Here is an 18,197-nt window from a genome sequence, read left to right as displayed (position 1 = left end):
TGCAAAAGGTGCACAGAGCTGAGAAGGAAGGTGCAAAGCCCCGGGGTGTGCTGTGCTCATGGGAGGCTGCAAGGAGAAAGGGAGATGGGATCTGTGTGTCTGTCCTGGCACGTTTTTTGTGGCAGACTCTGCAAAATTGTCATTTGATTGTGGGGTGAATAGAGGTTTGCAAATATAAGGGATGTGAGCAAACGGTTTGTCCCGGTTTATCTCTGCGAGATGTAGCTGGAAACTTTTCAAGTTATCATTTTTAAGGGGGAAGGTCAGCGGCAGCTTTGCGTGCTGGCACGTTTTCCTTGTTTTAGCTGGAAATTATTCGGTTTAGCTTGAGACTCTGTGATTTTTTGGTACCTGCAGCTGAGAAGGGAGGTACCCAGCGCAGCGGAGCGTTCGCTGTCATTTACACGGGGGCTTCTAAAAGAAGCTTTTCCATGTAGAAGAGCTGCTGGAAGTTGAAGGTTTGAAACGGGGAAAAAAACCGCAATTCCCGTTCTGCGCGGCGGGAGCATCGCTCCGGGAACGGGCCCGGGGATCGGGTACGGCTCTGCCACTCTCTGCTGGGCGGAGTGCGGGTCCCGAACCCTCGGAATCGGGATTGGGACCGGGATCGGAACCGGGATCGGGATCGGGATCCCGGCTGGGAGCGGGCGCGGTCCCGCGGGCGCCGCCTGGCGGACACAGCGCGGCATTGCAGGGCAGCGCCCTCCTGTGGGCAGCGGCGGAACTGCAGCGCGATTGGGGCTTCAATACATAAAACAATTTATCATTATTATCATTATTATCATTATTTATTCATTCGTGTTCATGGTGAGCCTCTCGGTGAACCCAAGAGATAAGGAATTTCTTGCCAAGGGCTCCAAGCAACCAACTGAACCCATGTCCCAAAGACCCCTAAATAATTTTGAGGGTTTTTTTCCCAGCTTAGGCAGGCAACTCGAGAATAAAAAAAAAAAAAAACAAATTAAAAGATATGGTGTCTAAGGGGAAGAGAGGGATTCTGAGTTAAATTTAAAAAGCACTGGGAAAAGTAAATTTTGGAATGTCTAACATTCTCTCCCAGCCTGGTTTTTGTGTGATTTGCTCTTGATTTCAACTGCTCCCAGGGCGTTTTCAACCTTTGGGGGTTAAAATGAGCTGCTGAGCACGACAGAAAATAATGGGAAAACTCTCTGGATCGGGCAGTGGGAACCTCTGTGTAGTGCCATAACACAAAACAACGACAGACTGGCAGGGGAATACTGACAGTTTATTTCACAGAGCATTGCAGAGTTTATTTTGATCTAGCTCTAGTCTCACCCAAAAAGTATCATCCTCTGCTTTTTTTTTTCCAAAAAAAAAAATAGGTAGCAAATATTCAGGACAGTAACAGTCAGTGCATTATGCATGAAATTTAGGTCTTGTTTAAAAAAAAAAAAAAAAAGGGAAAAAAGTTAATTGTGAAAACAACTCTTTGTTGGTTTGCTTTTATCACTTCCAAGTTTTTAAGCACTTAACCTTTCAATAAAGTCATCTCCAAGGATAGAAACAGAACATGCAGGTGATCACCAACAGATGCTGAGGTTTAACAACATCTCTCACTTGGCAATGACAATCCACCAGGAATGGTTCACTACAGCACCACGTCAAAGGGAGAAGCAACTTAGTTCTCAAAATACCTTCAAACCCACCAAAATCTGGCAGTTCTGCAGAACAAGACACGCTGCATTTCATGGACTTGAGAGTACCATGGAGAAGGACAGTATTTGGGGAAGGTGAGAGGAGGGGCTTATTCCACTTGCACTCCTAAAAACCTGGGGGAGATGCAGTTGACTTTGGGTGGTGCTTTTTAAAGCACCAAAATTCACATTGTCACTATCTAAGTGGTTTTTTTTTCACATAGTTAAGTTGGCCACTTTTTCCCCTGACTCTTACACACAGAGCCCAAACTTCAGGCTTTCAAAATGCCACTGGATTTCAGCCTAAAAGGACAGAGCAGTTCCAAAACAAGAAGAAACTGCTCAGGGCTGTTTCACAGCTTTGGGTGTGGAATGTGATGTATATCAGCGTCCCCGAGACTGCCTTCTCCTCCTCTATTTATTTATTTTTTACCTTTTTTTTTTTTTTTTACTTCTAACCTCTGGTCTAAGATTTTGGGTTAAAGCCTCTTGCATTGGAAACTTGCTGATGGGAGCCTCTGCCTTCAGAGCCCATCAGCATCTGCTGCAAGACCATCACTCCTTTGGAGGACGTGCAGCTTTACAGATCCTGCTTTCACAGCAAGGAGCAAAGGTCTCCTTGCAGGAATAAATTATATCCCAGGGCTGCTTCGCCTTCCAGACTATTTACAGCTTCTTCACCCACGGGCATCTCCTGGGCCCAGAGAGGGGGAAGCTCCCAGTGCAGCACCACCTCCTCTTCCAGCAGGGGAGCAAGGAGTGACTGCAAATGCCACTTGGAGTGGCAGGCACTTCAGCCAGATGCCAGCAGCGTGCCCATGGCATTGCCTGTCACGAGCCATCGGGGCTCCCAGCAGAGCCCAGCCTGGGGAGAAGAGAGAAAAATGGGAAAAAAAAAATAGAAATCAAGAACTGCTGCCAGCAGAGAACAATCCACAGCCAATGCTCAGGATTTGCCTTCAAAACTCTGGCAGGACATTCCAAGAAGGCCATTCCCCATCGAGCATCCAGGCTTTGGGGAAGGAGGATGGGACAAGGAGCAGGTGCCCAAGTGACTGAGCCCTTCCCTGGCTCTGAACCTCAGCAGGGAAGAGCAGCGAGAATTCCTCTCCTAGGCAAGCTTCTCTTCTCCCAACAGCCTCCTGTTGCATCAGAGCTACAATTTCATTGCCCAGGAAAAGGGGAACGGGGGAAAAACGAAGGAAAAGAAACCGTAACAAAATCAACACTTCACAAGGACATCACAACATTCAGCTACACAGTCGCTGCACCAGGGGAAGGGGGAGAAATGGGACACAGGTCCAACGTGTTGCTCCCAAAACCCCCCCAAAGGGGACTCAGGCTCTCACATCAAGATTCAAAGAACTTCAGCCGTAAGGTTGAGGATTTAATGAACACGGTATTTCCATTCATGCCCTGGAAAAATTACACTCAAAAAAAAAAACAAACCCAAAAAGACAAAAAAATTCATATTTTCTACATATTTACAAAAACAAGCCCCCCAGCCTCACAACCAGGGAGGTGGAGCAGCCAGTGGTGGGGAGAGGGAGCGGGTTTCTGCCCCGGCAGCAGTTCCTCAGAGGCTCCCAGCCCACGGGAGGCGGGCAGGAGGGCACAGCCCTCAGCTCACGCGGAGCTTGGCGTCGCGGCGCTCCGTGGGCGTCACCATCTCGTTGGCAAAGCCGTTCTCGGAGCAGAAGGACAGCTCGTCCGTGCTCTCCACGCCGTTGTTGATCTCTGGGAAGGGCAGAGAAAGCGGGGAGGTCATCACGGGAGCTTCCCCCCCCGGATGGGGAACTGAGGTGCTGAGCGATCCCAGCACGCGGCATCCCTCTGATCCTACAGGGAATTGGGAATCTGCCTCCGGTTTGGAGCTCAGCTCTACATTTCAGCCCTACAAACTCCAGCCACCACCAGAGCAGAGCTGGATCCCCGCTGCCATCCCCTCCCCATCCCCCTACACCTGATGTCACTGTCACAGGCTGGGCAAGGCACCTGTGGGAGAGAGGCACAAAGTACCTGGACCTAATCCCTACCCATCCTGGAAAAGGACTGGCTCCTCCAGCCACTGCTTCCACTGGGAAAAACCTGCACCCACCAATGCTTTAATGGTCAAACATTCACCCTAAGCGGGAATAGTTGTTTCAGAGGCACAAAACTTCAATCTGCACCCCCCAGCTCTAAGGGATTTTATGTCTAGGACATGTTAGGGAAGCTTAGTTCTGCTGTGCCAAGCTGTTTTCCTTGTCTGGGCTCCCTGGATTTATAGCTGATTCTCACCACCTCTGGCTGGCATTTCACACAGTAAGCAATGTTGCCTTTTTGCTCTGTCTGTGCCCAGAGCACTAAACCCTGATCCCTGCTGGGCATCTCCAGACCCTAAATACAAAAAAAGAAAACCCATAACAAAGCTCAGGGGGTGGGGGGATTATATTCACATTCCTTCAAAGGTGAGCTTTCCAGCTCCATGCACCACATTTAACCTTTTAAAGCTAAACATTTCCATCTTTGCTCAATTTTGCTATCTTTCTTAGAGGTGGTGTGTGATGGACACATTACCAATGTGTTCCAACAGAAATAAATTCTGGGAACAGCATGAGGGTGGTATCAGGAATGCCACAACCTCTAATGCCACTGAATTCCAGGTCTACCCCAACCTCACCACCATATTTGTGGTCACATGTGCCATTATTAGTGGGGTTTTTTGGTGAGTGACAATGTGGAGAAGATGTGGGACAGTGCGAGATGGGATAACCCAGGAAACTAAACACAGGATTCCTGAGCTTATCAGTGCTGGGATGGGCCACAGAATCACAGAAGAGTTTGGGCTGGAAAGGACCTGAAGGATCATCCTATTCCAAGCCCGCTGAGCCATGCCCATATCCAAGAGCACAGTGCAGCTAGGTCAGCCCAGAGCCCTGACCCACAGCAGGAAAAGCCCCCTGGGCCACGAGCAGCCCCTCCCTCCGTGAGGGAGGCACCCAGCAGCCCCATGCCCACCTGAGAAGATCAGCTTCTCCTTCATGATCTTGACGTCCTGGCTGGAGCGGCGGACGGCGGCGCTGAGCATGATCTGCTCCGGGTTGTAGGTCCTGATGCTTCCCAGGCGCCACCTGCAAGACAGGAGCAGCATTCCAGGGGCTGGCCTCTCCAGACACAGCAGCATCCTCCGTGCAAGAGACCCTTTGCTCCCTTGCACAACCCCACGTGGCAGGAGGATGAATGAATTCAGAGATGAATGTGTTACCTCAGGCATCTTTAACCACCTTTTGCACCCTAATTCCACCTGGGAATTAAACCCATGGATCCACAAATCCATCAACTGATTTCCACAAGGGCTGCAGCTGTCTCACAGCCCTCCCCAGTTGTGCAAAGGAGACGGAGGTGTTTAAACTTTTAGAGGGAACAGAATAAGAGAACCAGCCAAGTAAAGAAACTTAAAATTTTCCCTTACCGAGTGCCATGGTCAGGCTTGTGGGAGATGAGAGCTCAGAGACAATTTAAAGTTTCAAACCTGAGACACAGCAAGGAAATGGCCTCAGATTGTGTCAGGGGAGGTTTAGATTTGGTACAGGAAATATTCCTTCCCCAAATGGGCTCTCCAGCCCTGGCACAGCTGCCCAGGGCCGTGGTGGAGTGCCCACCTTTGGAGGGATTTAACAGCCACGTGGATGTGGCAGACCCTCATCAGGAGGGCTGCTGGAATAGGTGGAATAGAGGAAAACACAGCCTGGGGGGCTCAGCCAAGGCAGCTGTTCCCAAGATCCCACCAGGGATTTAGGCCAGGCTTTCATGGCCCACACCCCACTGAGCCATCAGCAAGTGCCGCTCTCCCTGCCAGAGCCAGGGATGCCCTAAAGCTATTTGATAAAGAAACAGCCCGGATTTAGGGTGGCCTATGAGGTTCCTGATCTGCTGGCACCATCTAGTGGCTCACCCACACAAGAGAAGGTGACCAAAACCATCACCTCTTCAATTTGTAACCCCCTAGCCAGCCCACAAATCTCCAGCCTGGGTCTGCAGCATCAGCCTGACAAATCAACATCCACAAAGGAGGTTTTGCAATTTTTTTTTCCCCCCAGGTAAATGTAGCTGGTGTCAGTTTTGTAGGGTTTCCACCCCCTTCCCAAGTCCCAGTGCTTGACACTGGATGACCTGAATCAGGCTTTGACCAGGGTACAGATGAAGGCTACACAGAAAAGAAGGGGTGGGATGGCAACACAGCACAACTCACAGACCCATGGACAGAAGCAATGCAGAGGAAGCACAAGGAGGCAAAAACATTGAAGAATAAAGCAAATAATTTTTTTTTCTTCTATCATTATCTAAATTGAGCCACTCTGACCTGGAAGAACATATTTTTTACCTTAGTATCCCCTGCAGGCAGATCCCACTAATGTGATGGCAAGATCTCACAGGATAAAATCCTCCTCAAACTCTAAATTAGGACCAAAACACATCGGTACAAGTCTTCTCTTTGCCCACCACACCAGGATTTTCAGCATCAAGTCATTCTGTGACCAAAAGTGACCTCCTACCCAGAGAGCCCAGCTATCCCAGGGTCACTGTGAGGCTCAGAGAGCCCAGCCTCACACGTGTGCAGGGACCAAGGGCTCTTCTCCTCCTGCCCAGAGGAGCAAGCACTGCTCTGTGCTCTCCACCTTGTGGGCAGACCCAGGGTGGTAAAACACACACGAGGAGATGATGGCTCCTCTCACAGGGTGCTCTGCTCTGACTGAGCCAGGAGAGGGTCACCCCAGCCTGAAACATCCTCTCACAAGGGCCACCAGTACATTTAACCAGGCTGCGACTCCGACCAACACCATGTGACACACTCTGGGCTGCGCTCAGAGCCTCGGGGTCTCCAAAAAGCTGGTTGAATAGAAAAGAGCACCTCTCCTACCCCCTTGGACTCTGTTGTGATGGACCAGGTTTGGGACAGCAGCGTGCAAAAAGGCCAGAGAGACAGCAGGAAGGTCCTGTTCTGGGAGGCTGGCGTCAGAGCAGACCAGACGGACACGGGGTGGGAACGGACTAAAAAATACTGGGACAACAACACAGAGACAGCATACACCGGGTTAGGGCCACGGCCAGACCCTGGGGTGGGAGGGGAGATGCTCAATGCCATGGAAAGGGGGTGGGAGAGGGGCAGGTCGAGGGGAAAATGGGCTTGATCGGCACCGAGGCGGTGAGATGGAGCAAGCACAGAGCCAAGCCAGCTGCAGTCCCCCTGCTGTGCCTGCTCCTGCCTAAAGCTGCCTTCTCCTCATCCACGAGCAAGGGGAGGCGAAAAGGGGAGACCACCCGACCTCCCTCACCCACAGGAGGCTCAGAACACCTCATGGACACCTGCAGGGGCCAAGCCCGAGGCAGCGGGTGGGGGGCAAGCAAATCCTCAGGAATGCAAGCCCATGGCACAGAGCAGGAGCGATGGAGAAGGGAACACGTGAGGAGTTTGCTTTGAGCGGGGAGGCAGAGAAGGCTTTAGTGCAGACAAGTGCCAGCACTTCCCTCCAAAGGGGTGGGAATGACTGCTGAGGGAAGGGCCAGAAGGAGGAGAAATCTGGGGTTCTGACTGATGGTGCTTCAAATCCAGCAGCCCAGGCTGGATTCCTTCCAGTTCCCTCCCCTGCTGCAGTGCTCTTTGTTCTCACACTGTATTTCCAGCTTCCCAGTGGTGCAGCTCAGGGAGATCCCAATTGATGAGCCAAACCTTTCCAGTTATCAGCCCCGTTAATTCAGAGAAGTGCTACTTTATATAATTGAATAGATTCCATTATTTTCTTTGGGATAGAGGCTGGTCTCAAACATCTCTGGTAAATACAGGGAGGAAGGGGATATTTTGCATGGGATTATTTCCACAGAGAAAGCATTACATCCTCTGGGAATCTCCCAATTACAGTGTGCCCTGGGACCTCAGAACTGGGCTGTTTTAAAAGGCACTGACTCAGATCACTGTCACAGAAGGTCAGATTGCCTTCAAAACATCCACTGGCTTCAGCATCAGACTTCCCTGGTGCTCCTGGCCATGGACTATGCAATATCCAAACCCTCATGGTCCCCTCCTGAAGCCAGATGTTGGAAAGCATCAGAAAAGCTGCATCCTGCCCTGACCATCTGCAGTGAAGCCATAGCAGAGAGGGAGAAAGAAAGTGAGAAAGGAAGGTTGAATGAAAAAGAGAAAGAGGAGGAAAGCACCAGAATTACCTGATCATGTGATAGCTGTGAGATGCCAGAATGCAGCAGAGAGAGAAAGAGGAGGAACATGCACAACAGTCAGAGCAGTAAGAAAATAAACAAGGCAAAGAGGCAAAAAAAGGTTAGTCAGAAGTCATCACAGCTGGTATTTCCCCTCTGGAGAGGCTGCCACGATCCTGTCACCGGGGCTGGAGCAGAAGAGCAGGAGCAGTCCCTACCATGGCTGAGGAGAGAGAAGCCATGCAGAGGACAGAGGACAAGCACATTAAAGCAGTGCCTCTGCTCCCACCCACCCCCTCATCCCTGCATGAAGGGAGCAGCTCTGGTTTGCCCCAGAAAGCACTTGGGGAAAAAAACCAAAACAACCAAACCAAACCAAGCGACCAAAAACACACCAAAAACCAACCATGACACTGAAGGCCAAATGCCAAGCCCCATTCCCCAGAGCTGAATCACATCAGCAGGTGGTAGATGGGCAATTCTGATTTGGTTTTGACACATCCTCAACCCTGCTGGCAACTCTTTCATGTGGTGGAGAAACTGCAACGTCAGGGAAAGGGGTCTGTCCTGCACAAGGCTCTTGGAAGAGCAAACCCTTTGCTGCAGAAAAGTCCAGCTTCTGGAGTAGAGCTTCTCCTTCTTCTTTCTAACTAAGCACCTGATTTGATTTGCAGAATCATAACGTTTCCCAGAGTAACTCCCTGCCTGTGGCAGGGGTGTTGGAACTAAATGATCTTTAAGGTCCCTTCCAACCCAAACCATTGCATGATTCCATAATATTTCTCTCTCCAAGCAGGAACAAACTGATTTAAGACAACTGTAACATGCTCTTTTTGAACACTGTAATGGTGGAATCTCAAAATCCCTCCCCTCCTCTTCCTTTAAAGCCCCCTAATGTCTTTCTCAACATCCTTTTCCCTAAAGCATTTACAGTTTCTCTTCCACATATTTTAGGAGCAAAGGAAAGCATCTGACACTGCTAATTAGTGATAATTCCATCTTGGGAGTGGAATTATTGTTTGCAAGGGTTTTTTATTGAATGTTTCCCCTGCTATTGCAATCCAAGAACTGAGGCTCAGGGAACTCCTCTCTCCCACCTCCACCCGACAATCTGGACAAAAACACAAGTCACAAACACACAAGAGCAGAGCTGTAACAAACTTACTTCTGGAATATAAAAACTCCTACAATTACAAGAAATGAAATGAGATCAGACGTGATCCAGATTAGGTGGTACTCGTCTGGAGGCTGCAAGACAGAAAACAGGAGCAGACCTTAAACATTTGGGTTTGTGCAATCACAGGGAGACCACACATGGCTGGAGTTACCACTGAGGAGCAAGAAAAGCACAGAGCTGCAGGGGTTAGGTATAAATCACAATATTTATGACCTTCCTAATGCCAGGCTGTCATCCAAAACTATCAGGGGAAACTGCAAACAGGAACAATTTGAAACTCTGCCTCCTGTTTGTGTGCTGACATTTTCTCTGGGCTGAAATTTCCTATTCTCAGCTGTACCTCAGGGTGAGGGCAAGACGCTGTTTGGCAATCCGAGTCTGGGGGAAAACACAGAAATGTATCCAAGTAGGGTCCATTTTAAGTGCAGATGGGACCTTTTAGGCACAGCCCCATGCTGTAAATGCGATTTCTGTCCTTTCAGGCACTGGGAGGTCTGGTTCCAGTTGCCAATCACAGCAGCTGAGCCCAGCTGAAGCACCATCACTGGGTCTCTGCTTATTCTTGTCCAGCAATGGGGTAGGCAGAGGTAAATCCTCAATTTGGGATCCAGAACAGGCAAAAACCTTTTACAACTTGGCCAAGACACAGAGGCCCGGTTTGCTGGTTCACCTGTGTGCCTGCTTCTCCTGCAACTCTTAGCTGCTCAGCAGGTCTGCAAAGGTGCTCTTCCCTCAGGGGAGAACTGGAAAAATCACATGGGCTGAACAGGGAGTGCAATGCAATCTTCAAGGATCTCACCCAAACCGATGGGATTGTGCAAGAGGAACAGCAATTCGTTACCATCTCAGGGCTCAGCTGGACAGAGCGGGAAAACCCTCAAGCCCAGCCAGTTTTTTTTCCCTGGAAAACCTCTCCCCTCCACGCCCACCCAGCTCATTTCCTCCTGCCAGAGGCTCCCTGGCCCTCCCAGGGTGGTGCTTACCATGAGCCAGATGGGGAAAGGCACCTTGCGGAGGAGGTGGGAGCTGTCGGAGGTGACCGAGGGGACGCCGGCGCACCAGAGGACGGAGAACAGCCAGGGCTCGTTCACCGTGTACAGGTTCACACTCAGGTTGGCCATGGCGTAGTCCCTGCCAAGGCACACACAGGGTGACATGCAGCACCCCACCAAACCTCATCCCTTGCCATCAGCCACAGCTAGGTTTATTTGGATTGGGGGGAGTAAGAGTTTTTAACATTGTGGGCGCCCCGTGAGCAAGCCAAGGGCACCGCAGGGCAATGGACTGATCCTGACAGCTTTCCTCACCTCTTGGCTGCTGTCTGGCACAGGCCACAGGCCATCTCAGATGCTTCCCCAGGAATGATGGACATGGTGTGTTTCTGGAACAACCATCTCATCGTGCTGATGCGAAATTAGCATCTGCCTCAGACGCCTGTAACATTTCGGGGGCAATCTGCTTAATTAAACACTGGCAGACCTGTCTCCAACATCACCTCCTGCAAATTCCATGCCCTTGTTTTGGGGACAATTGCAGAGTTACAGCTTCCAGTCTCCTGAGGTCATTTTCCAAGCAGCTAAAACTGCCAGCAGCAAACCAAGCACTGGCAATTACCTGGTACCCAGGGAATTCACATAAATTGCTCTATTTCCTCATTCTATGAAGCAGAAGCATCAACAATCTCCCTCACATGGGCAGCACAGATTAATCCCTGCAATTTAACACTTTGAGGTGGAAGGGCACACAGTGCAAGACATGGACATCTCCCAGCTCTCAACAGGAACAAGGTGCTCCTAAGGGGTTCTCAAGAGCAGGGGTGGTTGCAGCAATGTTGCATCCAGGTGCTGGATTTGGGGAGAATTGAGAGAACTGTGTTAAACCAGGGCTGCAGCAACATTTGGCTGGGCACCACAGGGTTCAGGAAACATTCAGGTGACAGCTCTTATTTTGGAGACAGCTCAGGTGGGGTTGATGGGAGATTGGGGCTGACGAACTGGGACAGATGAGTGACTGGGCATAGAGCCCTCTCCATGGGGCAGAGCAAACAGGAGGAAAAATAAGCATGGATTATCCTACAGGTAAAGCACAACCTTGCTTTTAAGGGTGAGGAGCTGGACTGACTGCTGGCAGCCATGGAAGGACACAGCTGGATCACCCCAAACAGGCCCAGGCTCCCAAACAGCTGCAGGCTCAGCTCTTCCCTACTTCAGCTCTAACATGCAGCCAGACAGCTCCTTTGGAGAGATTTCTCTTCTGAAAACCTGTTTAATTTAAATTTTAAAAACTAGAAAAGCCCTACTAGAAACAATCTGTCCTCCCTGGGAAAGGGGGCAGAGCTGGGAGCTGAAACACCACACAGTTCACATACAGGCTGAGGCAGGCAGGAACCCCTTGCTGTGCCAGGGCCATTACAGGGAAGAGCTGATCAGACTAAACAGATGACACAGGACAGGAGTTTCTCTTTCTGCAAAGAGAAATTTCTGAAAGCATATCCAGACTTTGGGCTAATCAAAATTCCGTGCTAGCAGCTCTGGAGCAGACAAAGGGAAGAAAAGGGCAGCTGCTAATGAGAACGAAGCAGCACTCGGAGGGAACTCAGTGTGAAAGGCCCTGACTTTTTCCCAGAACTGTGAGTGCAATAAGAATCAGCCAATTCATCCATTTGTATCTCAAAGGGGCTCATCATATCCTGAGACAGCATGTAGAGATGTCAGAGGCAGCTGTGCGTTCCCAGAAACAGCCTGGATTCCGGATGATGGCTAAGGAAAACCTTGCCCAGCTCAAGCTTTCAAGCCCAAATCCATCTGAAAAGATCCCTGTGTGCAGCCAGACAGGCTGGGATGCTCAGGAAAGGCTGCTGAGGGCTCTGGCAGAGGGCAGTACCTGACCTCCTCGTTGGTGACCTTGGTGTAGCGCAGGTTGAGCTTCACGATGCCCTTCTCCCTCAGGCGCTCTGCGTCCAGCTTGAGGCCAGAAGTCTGCTGGAAACCAGGAGCAACCCGCCTGACCAGCTGCCTCTCCGTGTCTGGCAGCCACATCACCTGTGGGGGGAGCAAGAAAGGGCACAGGGTATGGCAAATGTGGGAACACTCCAGCCCAGGGCACGGAATTCCCTGAGCTCACACCGTGATTCCAAAGCACGTCAAGTCACCAGCTCACTCTCAGCTGCAAGAGGTAAAGTGGGTCACGGAATCACGGCGTGGTTTGGCTAGAAAGGGACCTTTAAAGTCATCTCATTCCAACCCCTTGCCATTCCAACACCTTTCTCTAGCTCCAAGCCCCAACCAGCCTGGTCTTAATAACTCAGTGACGCTCATCTACCAAAGCACCAGAAAGCAGCCACGTGCATTTTCAATAGGGAACTAAAAATCCGAGGGAGGAATCCCACTTCACATCCCCACATCTATGTTCTAACAATTTTTCTCTTGCTCTTCATCTCCATCTCTGTTGTGGCCTTAGTGGGGACTCAAAAAAAAAAAGAGGGAGAATCAATTTCCTTATACCCAGAGAGAAAGAAGCTCTCCTGAGCTGTACCAGGTACTCCATTCCAACCTCTGTGCCCAGCACGTCTTCCAGTGATGCCCCACTGGAGACACACAAGGATTCATGGAAACCATACGGATTTTGGAAATTTCCCCAAGCCCACAGAACTCACAGCCTGCTGCCGAATCCCCGACGCCAGGATGGTTTCCAGGGTGATGTTGATGTAAGTGCTGTAGTAGGGATGAGCTGCTGGCAGGTTCTGGAAGTTCAGGATGAGGGATGTGTTGTCCTTGATCACCTCCAGCATATCTTCCAGCTTGCAGACTGACTGGTTGGCAGCCTCCAAGTAGTCAGCCCTTGAGAGAGACCCTGCTGTCCAGAAAGGGTCATTCTGGAAGCAAAGCAATCCCAGGATTACTGCCACAAAGCTCAGACCCCCTCAGTGCAAAGACTTTCTTACTTTTTCTTTGTGGAGATGATTGTCCCAAAATTAAATTCAGAAAAAAGGGGAACAGTGTATAACATGATGGTTTTTCTATCTTCTTTTATAATCACATTAAAAAGTGATCTTGGGGTATTGAAGTTCTTTGTGGTGTCAGCCAGGCTTGAGGCCCCTTTTTCCAGAAGGGGCATAGAAAGACAACGTGGCTTAGGCCAAGAACTAAACATGGTCCATGCACACTTGGTCCAGCTGCACCACACCACCAAGGAGATGGATCTACACCTTCCACCCTCAAAGAGGAGCTGGGCAGGAGCTGTGATCCCATGTGGCACCCACCTGCAGGAACCACTCTCCGGCGTTGAGCTTTTCCAGGTCGGTCCAGTTGAACATGGAGCAGTGCTCGTAGGCCCGCTCTGGGAACACCTCCTCCACGTTGGTCGTTCTCCTGAGAGTCTTGTCATGCATCAGAAAGGGCACCCCATCATAGCTGCAGACACACACCCTGTTACAGGTGGAGGAGGGAAACTCCCCTTCCCACTCCCGCCTCTCTCACATCGAAATCCTTGGGAAGGTCTCAACCAGCCTGGAAAAATCCCCAGCATCCTCAAGAGGAAGATCTCTCTTAGATACCTGCTGGGTTTTGGCAGCCACTCCTACACTGACACAACACTGCCCATGCCACTTCTCCCCATTATCCCCTCAAAAATGTAAAACTCAGGTGGCTTTGACAAGAACACCCATCCTGAATGTTCATCCAAGCTTCCTCAGCTTCTGCAGCTCCCAAAAACATCAGAGGTTGCCCTGGAAGCACGGACACACACACACACTCTCCACAGCAGGAAAGGAGGGGAATTTTCAAAGCCTCTCACACTGTATGTGAACATCAGGCTTTCAGCAAGATGCAAGGCTTCCAAACTACCAAAAATGCTCTGAAATTGCCTTCTCCAATTGAAAACTGGTTTCATGCCCACATGAGTTAAGTTCATGCTTAAAAAAAGAAAAAAACCACCCCACACCTCTCAGATGAAACTGTGCAGGCAAATGCACGCCCTGGGGTTTTTAAGCCATCTGGATATTACAGAATATGCTCTGGAAAGTACAAAAAACTCTTTAAACTTTCTTCCACTCCGTTTTCTGTGACCAGATCAGTGGTGAAACCACACAGAGTAGTGACAGTTTTTTATCAAAAGCAGGGGAACAGTTGTCTGCACCCAGAATCAGGACAAACCTAGGACAGCCGGCCTGGTAGCAGTGACATTTTCCAAAGCAAGGAGCCCATGTTCCTAACAGGAGACTCCGAAAAAGTCTGCAAAGAGGATGGGGTGAAATAACAAATCCCATTTGAATTAGGAGACAACCCAGAGCTGTTTCCCACAGGGAAAATGAAACCCAGTTTTAGAGGATGGAGCAAATGTTGCCTCAGCTTTACCACTGAAGTCCCTTCTTTGCCCTCAGAAGTCCCTTCTCACAAAGGTCACTGGCACCTTTATTTGCTATTTCTGTGCTGTGCCACCTCCTTCCCCCAGCCCAAAGCAACCTGCTGACACAGCAATCCCACGCTGCTGCAGTCAAAGGGTTTAATAAATACAGTTAAAAATAAAATTAAAAAAAAAATAAAACCACCCTAAGGAACTGCAGAATGAAGAGTGTGGAGTGTTTAAAAGTGCCAGGAGCTCGAGTTTAACATCTCACAGAAGAGCAGAGCACAGCTAAGCCTTAACCACAGTGCAGAAATCCTATGGGGCTCTTGACATTCGCTGCCTCCTTCCAATCCTCCCCTCCCAGCACCACTCAGGGCTAACCACAGGGTCTTGGCAGGCCAGGGTTGAAGGAGGAATTCAGAGACAGCAATCAGAGCTTTAGAGGAAGAGATGTGGGAGGGGGTGGAAGAGAGAGAGAGGAACAGGCAGCAATTCCTGGTGCTTGGAGCAAAGCTGGCTTTCCAGCTGGTTTGGGATGTGGGGTGGGTGTGGAGCAGGATGTGATGGCTCTGAGGGCGTGTCCAAGCTGCCCACCCATGCTAGAATATGGAAATATTCCAGGAGGGATGGAGCCATCCAGCCAAGGTTCAAAGAGATCTTCCTGAAGGGTAGGGACAGCAAGGGGTGCTCTGCTGCAAACCCTCCCCGAGGGTGCTGCCAGCTGCACCAATATCCCACTTCTCAGTCTGAAAGGCAATGGAATCCTCTTTTTCTGAAGGCACTTGGGTGTCTTGGAGAAGGCTCAGGAAATTGGGCCACCAAGGGCATTGTTTAAGCCTGGAGTGCTCCTCTGGGATGGCTGATGAGTGGCAATGGGGAAGGATCTTGGAGCTTTTCCAGCTCTCCTCCTCCCCAAGCCCACCTTTCTCCTTGGCCAGTGTTAATGGATTCAGCCATGTGAGCCAAGTGCTCACCTGGGAGCTGGACACTCAAGTACTTGTGCCCTAACAACAGATGACAAACTCGTTTTGGAAAAAACAAAAATTGTGTAACATATCCCAATTCATACTCCATCCTTCCACAGTGACCTTCCACTCAGCAGTGGGAAGAAATTCCTTCTGTTTTTAAATAATTTTCTCTCAAAAAAAATTATGCAAAGTAAAAAAAAAAAAAGGCAATTAAAAATAAAACTTCCTTCTACCAGGCAAAAATATCTGTCCATCAAACCTCCAAAGCAGTCAGGGAAAAAAAATAAACATCTGCTTTGAGTCTTTCTTGCGTTTGTAAGTGGTACTGGGACAAACTGGGAGCAGGAATATTAAGGAATATGAAGGAACTGGAACAAAGCATGGCTCTGGAAATAACCCTCTCTAATTTTTAATGGGTCTTGGCCACTCAGCTCAACATTTGCCAGCAAAGAATGACTTTCTGACAATGAGCATCCTCCTTCCCTGAAGATTAATGCCAGAGGAAGAGGAGAAGGAAGGCTTTCCTCCTGGTGTATTACTGGGATGGTTTGTCAAGGTTGGTGAAAACTCAGCTGTGCAACAAAGTCAAGGTGGAATTTCTGCTCTGTCTGCACCTGGGCTATCCCAGGAGAAGTCACATTTCAGCAGCTCTGGCTGTGTTTTACTGGCATAAACCAGGCTCTAGGACAAACTACAGCAAAGAGATCCAGGTTCCCTCATTTGGACAAGTCACCTTTCCCCATCACCTCAGTGAAATCATCAGCAGCACCTGACAGGGACAGACAGCAGTTACTGGATGAGCTCTCCAGGACAGCCCTTCCCAGTGGGAAAAAGCTGCAGTGCCCAGACTCTGGATCTGCTGGACCATTCCTGGCTTGGATTATGCACAGGCAGCCCCAGAGCAGCCAGCACTGACCTACCTCAGCACCACATCAGCCTGCACTCCGTACACCTTCTGCTCCACTGCCTTCTGGAAGGACATCAGAGTGTTCTCTGGTGCCAGCTGTCAGGAAAACATTAAAAAAAAAAAAAAAAGCAATGAGAGATCAGCAGCATAAGGGAAGTTTACAAAGCAGCGTCAGCAAGGATGCTGGGAGAAGGGTTTGGAGATATCAGGGATCCAAAATTATTCCACCCAAAAACTCCTGTCTCTTCCATACCACAGACAACAACTAGACCACACATTCTGTAAGATACATTTTACTCCCACTTCTACTCATTCCATAAAGTCATCTATTAGTCTAAAAATCAGAGGGTTTCTCTAACAACAAATGTTCTAGTTAGTTTTACCAGCAATTAAAAAAATAGCGTTAAGCCTAGAAAAATTTTCCCTGTGGCTATCAGAGAGAAGGAGTCCAATTTTATTTGAAATTTCCTCCCTGTTGAATGGAGCAGATGGTAACAGACTTAGGGTTTGCTTAAAATAAAAATGGTGTGAAGACAGATACTTTGCTGTTCTACAAAAGCAGTACAGTGTAGCTACTCCCAAAACACCTATGAAACAACAGGCAGACCAGGAAAAAAAAATATTGACAACTACAGAAAGAAAACCTGGCAGGTTTTCTGCACTGAATCACATCAAAATAAAGTTATTTTTGAAAAATAAATTACTTTTTTCCTTTTTTTTTTTTTTTTTCAGGTTTAGAAAACACCCTGTAACATCCTGTTTTTCCAGCACTAGGATCAGTTCCACCAGGACACAATGAGCATTCACAATCCATGATTTACTGCAAAGGGGAATAATTAACAACAAAGGCCCAGTTGCACCATGCAAGCACGATATAATAATAAAATAATGAAAATAAGTATAAAACCCGGCTTAAGCACTTAGAGTGGCTGTAAGAGACATTTGTTTTCTGATCACTTCACAGGTTCAAGGAAAGCTTTGGGGTAAAACAATCAGAGCAAATGTCAGCCCCAACCTTCACCCAGCTCCGGTCTCTCAGCACGGGGCTCCTCTGCCTCCAGCCACACATCAGCACCAGCTCCTCTTTCTGTTTGCTCAACAAGGCAGCACAGAGCCACATCATCTCACAGAGCAGCTCCCAGCCAAAGCCAGGCTTGTTTAGGCCAGGGCAGAGGCTGGGTCAGCCAAGGCTGGGTTTGGAGCAGCTCTGCTCACATTCCCAGAGCTGTCAGCAGAGAGCAGCAGCCACAAGGAGCTGCAGAATCCACTGGCTCACATCGCCTTGGGTTGCTGTCAGCAGCTTCCCAAGCAGCCCAGGGTACCCCTGCGAGGTGATCCTCTCCCTAAACTTTGCTTTTGCAGCCCCAAAAAAAACCTCTCCTCCAAAGCAGGCTGGGAGAGCAGGGCTTGTGCAGCCTGGGGAAGAGAAGGAGCTGGGGAGATCTCAGCGCCTAAAGGGGCTCTCAGGAGACCTCACTGCAGCCTTAAAGGGGGCTGGAAAAAAGGAGAGCGAATTTTACACAGACAGGACACAGGGAATGGCTTCCCACTGCCAAAGGGCAGGGATGGATGGGATTTTAGGAGGGAATTGTTCCCTGGGAGGGTGGGCCCAGAGCAGCTGTGGCTGCCCCTGGATCCCTGGCAGTGCCCAAGGCCAGGCTGGACAGGGCTTGGAGCAGCCTGGGGTAAGGAAGGTGTCCCTGCCCATTCCAGAGCAGAGGATTGAGATGAGCTTTCAGGTCCCTTCCACCCCAACCCATCCTGTGATTCTGTGATTTGCCTTCAGGCAAAGCCTGATCTCCCTGTGAGCAGGTGGTGAGTCCCCAGGCTGTCACCCTGACACAAAAAATTGCCTCTCCCAGGGAGTCCATCCAAACCTTCCCTCTGCACAAGCCACTGACACCCCTGACACAGCTCAGCAAACATCAACCAGAAACCCAGGAAAC

General features: G+C 49.6%; 1 protein-coding gene across 2 annotated transcripts in view; it reads right to left on the bottom strand.

Moving 5' to 3' along the window:
• Positions 1-1,225: 1,225 nt before the first annotated feature.
• GDPD5 (glycerophosphodiester phosphodiesterase domain containing 5) overlaps positions 1,226-18,197 on the bottom strand; it is a 99,463-nt gene continuing 82,491 nt past the window's right edge. For both annotated transcript variants that reach the window (XM_041460405.1, XM_041460404.1), the window contains exons 9-16: positions 16,265-16,347; positions 13,292-13,442; positions 12,686-12,904; positions 11,914-12,071; positions 10,014-10,161; positions 9,019-9,101; positions 4,656-4,768; positions 1,226-3,392 (exon numbers count right to left, since the gene is read on the bottom strand). In XM_041460405.1, coding sequence (XP_041316339.1) covers positions 3,277-3,392; positions 4,656-4,768; positions 9,019-9,101; positions 10,014-10,161; positions 11,914-12,071; positions 12,686-12,904; positions 13,292-13,442; positions 16,265-16,347 — 1,071 coding nt within the window. In that variant the 3' untranslated portion in view covers positions 1,226-3,276. The remainder of the gene's footprint in view (positions 3,393-4,655; positions 4,769-9,018; positions 9,102-10,013; positions 10,162-11,913; positions 12,072-12,685; positions 12,905-13,291; positions 13,443-16,264; positions 16,348-18,197) is intronic.

This window comes from Pyrgilauda ruficollis, unplaced genomic scaffold (assembly GCF_017590135.1).
Source record: "Pyrgilauda ruficollis isolate IOZ18807 unplaced genomic scaffold, ASM1759013v1 scaffold143, whole genome shotgun sequence".
Classification (NCBI taxonomy): Eukaryota; Metazoa; Chordata; class Aves; order Passeriformes; family Passeridae; genus Pyrgilauda; species Pyrgilauda ruficollis.
Note: the sequence above shows the minus strand (reverse complement) of the source record. Positions and strands in the feature narration are given on the sequence as shown.